Consider the following 7097-nt stretch of genomic DNA (forward strand, 5'->3'; position numbering starts at 1 on the left):
GCTCTCCTTTTTTAGCTGTACGTGTAGCAGATACTCCCTCTATCTGCGGCAGCAGCAGCAGCAGCACACTGATGCAGCACCAGCGGAGACGCACAGCCTCCTGCTGGAACGCACTGCAGCAGAGCGCTCTGCAGCCGCAGCAGCTGCTCGCTGCTGCATCCTCCGCTGCTGCTGCTGCCGCTGCCGCTGCTGCTGCCTCCACCGCTGCTGCTGCTGGTGCTGCTGCTGCTGTGCGGGGTCCCGGGCTCACGGAGTTCCCAGGCGTCCCTGCAGGCCTCGTGCTGCCGCTGCTGCTGCTGCTGCTGCTGCTGCAGCTGCGAGGGGAGGAGGGAACAGAAGGAGTGGAGGAGCGGCAGCAGCTTGTCTCTGCAGAAGTGGGCCCTGGCCCTGTCCCTGCTGAGGAGCTGCTGCTGCTGCTGCTGCTGCTGGTAGCAGCAGCAGCAGTCTGCTGCCCAGAGGGTGTGCAGCGCAGCAAAGCAGAAGTCCACCACGGCCTCGAGGTGTACGTACACCCCAGACCCCACAGCCAAACCTCCCTTCCTCGCGAGATACATCAGAACTGTTTTTGCTCCAGACATTTGGCAGCTTTCGTCGCAGTAGTAAGGAAGAGCAGCAGGAAGTGCAGCAGCAGCAAACTTGCTGCTGATCTCTTTGCTGCTGAAGCTCCGGTCCACGTGCACTTCCGCGTGCGGCAGCTGCTGCTGCCGCAGCAGCAAACGAATTGCGTCCACGGAGCCCCTGCGGCAGCAAAACAAACAAAAGATTCAATTCCCCCAACTCCAGGGTTTAGGGTTTAGGGTTTGGGGTTTAGGGTTTAGGGTTTAGGGGTTGGATGTGCGGTTTGGGGTGTTGGGTTTAGGGTTTTTTCGGCTTAGGGTTTAGGGTTTAGGGTTTAGGGTTTAGGGTTTGGGGCTTAGGGCATTGGATGTATGGATTAGGGTTTCGGGGGTGGGAAGCACAATTCAGGGTTTAATGCTTGGGATGTTGAATGTATTTGCATTGAAGCCCTAGGGTTTAGGGTTTAGGGTTTAGGGTTTAGCAGACCTGCATTTGAGGTAGACGAGAACGTCCTTGACGTTTTCCGAGGGTTTATAAACGACTGAAGGAAAGCGGCTTTCGAGTAATCGCCCAATGGGAAACTTGGAGAAGGTTTTCGGAGGCAGCAGCAGCAACTGCTGCTGCTGCTGCTGCTGCTGCTGCTGCTGCTGCATGCTGGGGGCCCCCACTGCTGCTGCGACTTCTGCGCAGAGCGCAGACAGCTGCAGAACGGCGGCGCGGCGAAACTGAATTTGCTCCAAGAGGAACTCTGCTGCTAATCTCTTGAGAGTCCAGTGCAGCAGCAAAAAGTCTTTTTGTCTTTTTGCATGTTTGGAAGCAAAACGAAAACGAGAAAAGCCAATTGCGTGTTCAGAAAGTCTGCAGGGTTTGAAATCTGCTGCTGCTGCGGCGCTCACTGCGCGCTTGCGGCTGCAGCCCAGCAGCGGCGGAAAGCGGTACGAAATAGTCATTTGGAGCAAAACTGAAGAAGTAATTGATTAAATACAACTTTCAAGAATAATATGTGTTGATTTCGCGAAACGTTTCCAACTTTTGACGCAGAAAAGTGGCTGGGGCGGCACTGCGCGTTTGGGTTTCTGAATTGCGTTTCAGGTGTCTGTACAGTTCGGCGTTGCCGCCTGGATTTTCTGAACGCGGTTTCCGCCCCTTTGGTTTCATTTGAACAAACAAATCTGCAGATTAATTAAATAGACTTAAAAATGGTTCGTTTTGCGAAGAAGCTTCCGAAAAGTGGAGCTCGGGGCCGTCTGGCGGCGGCGAAAGCGCCCAGTTCAACTTTGCTTTCCTGCTGCTCCCTGCTGCTATATTGCGAGCACCAGCAAGCAACTTGCAGGATCATTTAAAACAATTCGACAGAAACTTTCTGCTTCCCAGTAAGCCACAGCAAGGACGAGCAAAACGCGGGACTTGAGGCTGTTTTCCTCCGCCAGCCCAGCAGCAGCAGCAGCAGCAGCAGCAGCACCCGCAGCAGTCCACTTGTTCTGGAGCGGCGGCGCTCGCCCGTTCCGCCTGCAAACCGCACGCGCAGCAACTCGCAGCATTCTTGCTGCTGCTCCTAGTGCTGCTGCTGCTGCCAGTGCTGCTGCTGCTGCTCCTAGTGCTGCTGCTGCTGCTAGTGCTGCTGCTGCTGCTCCTACTGCTGCTGCTGCAGGTCCTACTGCTGCTGCCCCTACTGCTGCTGTTCGCAGCAGAAGCTCCTCTGCGGAAGCCGCTACAGCTGCTCTTATCTGCACTAGTGCTGCTGCTCTGTGACCGTCTGCTGCAACAGCAGCAGCAACCGCAACGGCAGCAGCAGCAGCAACAGCAGCAACAGCAGCAGCAGCAATTTGAATTTACCTGCCGTGGATCTGCTTCACAAAATGTGCATCTAAAGGAGCCTCAACGGCCGCCAACTCAGACGCAATTCGGGAAGCCTCCTGGACAGCAGCAAATAAAATAATTAAATAAAATAAATAAATAAAATAAATTAAATTAAATTAATTAAAATGAATTAAATAAAAATAATTGAAATAAATAAATTAAAATAAAATGAAAGAAGAAATAAATCAAAAAATAAAAATTGGCAAAAGAGGAAGAGTGCGAAAAAAAAGCGAAAAAACACAGTTGATAAATCGGAAAACAAAAGTAAATTCAACGAAAGAAATTAACAAAACAAAATAATAAAAAAACAATTAAAAAATAATAAATCAATTATAATAAGTAATAAATAATAAATAAATAATAAATAGCCCATCACCAAAGAAGCCAAGAAGAGGAAGCAACTAAGCAGCAATTCTAGAACAACCCTGCAGCAGCAGCAGCAGCAGCTGCTTCTGCTGTTGCTGCTGCTGTTGCTGCTGCTGCTGTTGCTGCTGCTGCTGCTGCTCACATGTTTCGCGTCGGGGCCCCCAGCAGCCAAAATGAGCCCCAGAACTTGGGCTGTGTGCCGCGGAGCAGCAAAGTCTCTCCAGCTTCCGAAGAAGGCCAGGGCCCTCCAGCGCAGCTGCTGCACTCCCCCGGGATGCTGCGGCCCCACACACACGCTGCAGCTGCTGCGGCTCAGTGCCCGCAGCAGCAGCAACAGCAGCAGCAGCAGCAGCAACAGCAGCAGCAGCAGCGCGGAGGCGGCAGCGAGGAAGCGGCAGCGGCAGCAGCAGCAGAGGGCCTGAGCTGAAACGCATCTTTAAAAGGTGGCTAAGGGTGGAGGCAGCAGCAGCAGTAGCTGCTGCTGCTGCTGCTGCTGCTGCTGCTGCAGCTGAGCTGCTTGTTACCTGCATCATAGAAGCGACTTCTCTGAAGAAGGTTCTGAAGTACATCTCGAAGGAAACCTTCCGGATGAGATGAGTCACGAGATAAATTAGCAGCAAAAGGCCCCCGGCCAGTGATATAGCCTGTATGCAGAAGCAGCACAGCAGCAGCAGCAGCAGCAGCAGCAGCGTGACAGCGTCGGCGGGCCGATTCAGGAGCAACCGCTGCGAGAAAAGGGTTTTTTTGACCGCCGAACTGCAGCGAAGAAGATAATACTATTTTAAATAAATTATAAAAGTATTTTATCGTTTAAATGAGCAAAAAACTGGCGGCGGCCGCACCTGTGTAGGCATAAGGCACCGGAACTTGCTTTTGTACTTGAACTGAGTCTTCACCGATGCAGTAATGGGAATTTCCAGTATTCCTTGGGACCCGGGAGTTTGCCTTGACTTAAAAGGAGAAATAGAGCGAAGAATAAACTCAAAAAGGCCAATAAAAAACGGAAAAATGGAGAAATACATGGTGAATCGCGGGATCCCACTCGAGTGCTGCAGCGCAGGCGGCAGTGACCGTTCTGTGGCCGCCGCGGCCGACTCGGGAAAGTGAAAAACGGATCAAATGGGACTTCGATTTTATTTTGTTAAATAGAAAAGAAAAAGGAAATTGAATTTCGGCTGTGGCAGTTGCGAGGAGCAGGAGAAGTCGCTGCAGCTGCAGGCGGCATCGATACGCAGGTGGACGCGGGCGTGGCGCGGGCGATCTGGCTTCTTCGACAAGATTAATAGACTTATTGAATTGCAATTGAGAATTCAAATGCAAAAATTAAACGAAGAAATACATTTGTTGCAGTTTTCAAGCTTTCTGAGCCGGGCGATCGTCCGCGCTCACCGCCGCGGCCGACAATCAGCCACGCAGAACGGGGGCCTCCAGAGGCCGTGGCAGTGCCGCTTGAACCCCTATTTTAACTGTTCATTTTCTTTAATTTGCAATTTATGAATTTAAACGTAATTAATATGCATTTAGAGCCTCTTTCCGCGAATTTTAACGAGGCACCAGCAGCAGGCGCAGCGCCAACTTGAATACAAACAGAAAGCAGGCTGACCACGCGCGGCGAAGTCGAGCCTCGGCTCCCCGCTAGTCCCGTTTAATTTTGCCTCAATTTTAGATGAATTAAAAGAGCTTTAAAAAATATATTTAGTTTGATGCCTTTGCTGCTGGCAGCAGCAGCAGCAGCAGCAGCAGCAGCAGCGAGCCAGCTGCGCTTGCTGGTTTCCTGCTGCTGCTAATTCTGCTTTCAGCGGAAGACATAGGCGCAGCAGCTAAATAAAGCTGCTTCAGAGTGTTGCCATAGTTAAGTGCCTAGCGTGGCCTAGCAGCAGCATTTAGCTGCTGCTGCTGCTGCTCATTACCCAGCCCCTAAGTATAGAATAAAGGCTCCAAGCCCTTCTGCACTTTGCTGCTTATCAGGGGACAAAAGGCGAAGTGCTGCTGCTGCTGCTGCAGCAGAAAAAAGCCCTTGACTGGGCCTCAAAGAAACTGTATGCTGCAGCAGCAGGGCTGCAGCCGGAGGGACAAGCAGCGCAGCAACAGCACAACAGCAGGGCAGCAGAGCTGCACAGCAGCGGAGCAGCGCAGCAGCAGAGCAGCGCAGCAGCAGAGCAGAACAGCAGCAGAGCAGCGCAGCAGCACAGCAACACAGCAGCAGAGTAATGCAGCAGCACAGCAGCAGCAAAGCAGCAGCAAAGCAGCAGGGGAGCTGAGGAGAACAGGAGATTATGATTGGAAAGGAAGCAGCAGTCTTAGTTGGCTGCAGCAAGAAGTGTCTTTTACATAAAATGAAAACGAAGTGGAGGGGCGAGGACTCTGAAAGAGTGTTTCTTTTCAGGTGTACAGACACCTCGCGCCGCGCCCCACTGACCGCGCAAGCGCCGGGTGCCGCAGCAGCAGCAGCAGCAGCAGCTTGCGCCTAGGCTGCAGCACCAGCAGCCTCGGGAGGGAGGGCCTGGGGCGCCGCAGCAGCAGCTTCAGGCTCAAGGGCCGCAAGCCGGCAGCTGCAGCAGCAGCTGCAGCAGCAGCTGCTGCTGCAGCCCGCAGGTCTTGCTGCGCACTACATTTCTGTGGGGAGGCAGCAAAAGGAAGGAAACAGAAGCAGAAAGAACCAGCAGCAAAAGCCGCAGACACGACAGACACCACCAGCAAAATCCTCAAGCAGCAGCAAACCCGCAGCAGCTCCTGCTGCTGCAGCCTGCTGCTGCAGCTTGTTGCTGCAGCCTCCCGCTGCTGCAGCTGGCCAGGAGCAGCAAACCTCGCGACTGGTGGAGTTGTTGTTTGGAGGGGCGGCAGCGGCCTCTCTTCTGCTGAAGCGCTGCACAGGAGGAGCAGCAGCTGCAGCAGCAGCCGCAGCTGCTGCAGCAGCAGCAGCTGCTGCAGCAGCAGCGGGGCTGCGTGCTGCTGCGGCCCCTCTGCGGCGCGGCTTGCGGAGCTGCGCGCCCCGACAGAGCAGCAGTCGCCGGCGTTCTCGCTGCTGCTGCTGCTGCTGCTGCCGCTGCTGCTGCTGCTGCTGCTGCTGCAGCACGCACAGTTCGTGTTGGCCAAACGGCTGTGTTCAAACTCCAACTTTGTTCTCCGCAAACACAACACAGAAACGCCCGCGGCCGCCTCTCTGCGGGGGTCTTGCTGGGGCGTTTCGAGATATGCATTTATATATACATTTATATATATATTTATACATCTATAATTTATAAATATATAAATATATATTTATAAATATATATTTATGTTCATAAATATGCAAATTCTTTCCTTCCCAACTCCGCCCTCTCCCAAACCCGCACACCCACTGTACGTACACCTCAGCTCCCGCTGCTGCGGCTCAGCTGTCTGTACACTCGAGTTGCTGCTGCAGCGCGTGAAGTGTACATACACCCCAATTCCCGCTGCTGCTCTTGAGGTGTCCGTACACCCGAGTTGCTGCTGCAGCGTCTGGGGTGTCCGTACACCCGAGTTGCTGCTGTAGCGTCTGGGGTGTAAGTACACCCGAGTTGCTGCTGCAGCGACTAGGGTGTCCGTCCACCTGAGTTGCTGCTGCAGCACGTCCACGGGAGTTGCTGCTGCAGCACGTCCACGAGCGTTGCTGCTGCAGCACGTCCACGGGCGTTGCTGCTCTAGCGTCTGGGGTGTACGTACACCGGGCGGGGCTGATGCGGGCGTCAGTCGGACTGCAGCCACGCACTCTGCAAGATCTTTGCTGCTGAGGGGCGCAGCCGCGCGTCAACATTCAGCATTTCTTGAATGAGATCTTTTGCTGCTGCAGCAACGGAGGCCCACTGGGGGCCCCCCAGGGCCTCCTGCAGCCTCGCCCGCACCGCCTCGGCCCCGGGGGGCCCCCCCGGGGGCCCCCCCGCGGCCTCCCCGTCCCCCCCAGCAGCAGCAGCAGCAGCAGCAGCAGCAGCGGCAGGGGGCACGCTGCTGCTGCTCGCCTCCTGAAACTGGGGGGGCCTCCGCTTGCGGTTGACGGAGTCGGCTTGCTGCCCCTGGGGCTCGCTTTGCTGCTGGGGGCCCCCGAAGGGGGCCCCCCCGCTGGGGCTTCTGCGGAGGCCCTCGCTGCTGCTGCTGCTGCTGCTGCTGCGCGCAGCGGGGCGGCGGGGGCTCAGGGTGCTCAAAATGCTGCTGCCTTCAAAGGGAGAAGATCCCGACAGCAGCAAACAAAGAACAATTCCAGCAGACCAAATGTCACTTTCGAAACCCGTGGAGCTTTCGCAGAAAAGCTCAGGAGCCCTGAGACCCGCAGCAGCAGCAGCAGCAGCAGCAGC

The 7097-nt window shown here is 54.8% G+C and overlaps 3 protein-coding genes across 3 annotated transcripts in view; all 3 read right to left on the reverse strand.

The window, feature by feature from the left end:
- Positions 1–11: 11 nt before the first annotated feature.
- On the reverse strand, positions 12–1508 carry ETH_00004485 (glutathione s-transferase, putative; the record flags this gene model as incomplete). The annotated part of the gene is made up of 2 exons (XM_013373150.1): positions 12–738; positions 1045–1508. 2 exons carry the CDS (start codon positions 1506–1508, stop codon positions 12–14), a joined length of 1191 nt encoding a protein of 396 aa, XP_013228604.1.
- A 351-nt stretch (positions 1509–1859) lies between these two features.
- On the reverse strand, positions 1860–3638 carry ETH_00004490 (uncharacterized protein; the record flags this gene model as incomplete). The annotated part of the gene is made up of 5 exons (XM_013373151.1): positions 1860–2067; positions 2395–2474; positions 2927–3061; positions 3309–3428; positions 3627–3638. 5 exons carry the CDS (start codon positions 3636–3638, stop codon positions 1860–1862), a joined length of 555 nt encoding a protein of 184 aa, XP_013228605.1.
- Positions 3639–6494: 2856 nt separating this feature from the next.
- The window catches only part of ETH_00004495 (uncharacterized protein), a gene marked incomplete at both ends in the record, with an annotated part of 1029 nt that continues 426 nt past the window's right edge, over positions 6495–7097 (reverse strand). Inside the window, one exon of the mRNA XM_013373152.1 lies at positions 6495–7062. Within this exon, the coding sequence (XP_013228606.1) occupies positions 6495–7062 (568 nt within the window). The remainder of the gene's footprint in view (positions 7063–7097) is intronic.

The sequence above is a fragment of the Eimeria tenella genome, genomic scaffold (assembly GCF_000499545.2).
Source record: "Eimeria tenella Houghton genomic scaffold, Eth_scaff121, whole genome shotgun sequence".
Lineage (NCBI taxonomy): Eukaryota > Apicomplexa > Conoidasida > Eucoccidiorida > Eimeriidae > Eimeria > Eimeria tenella.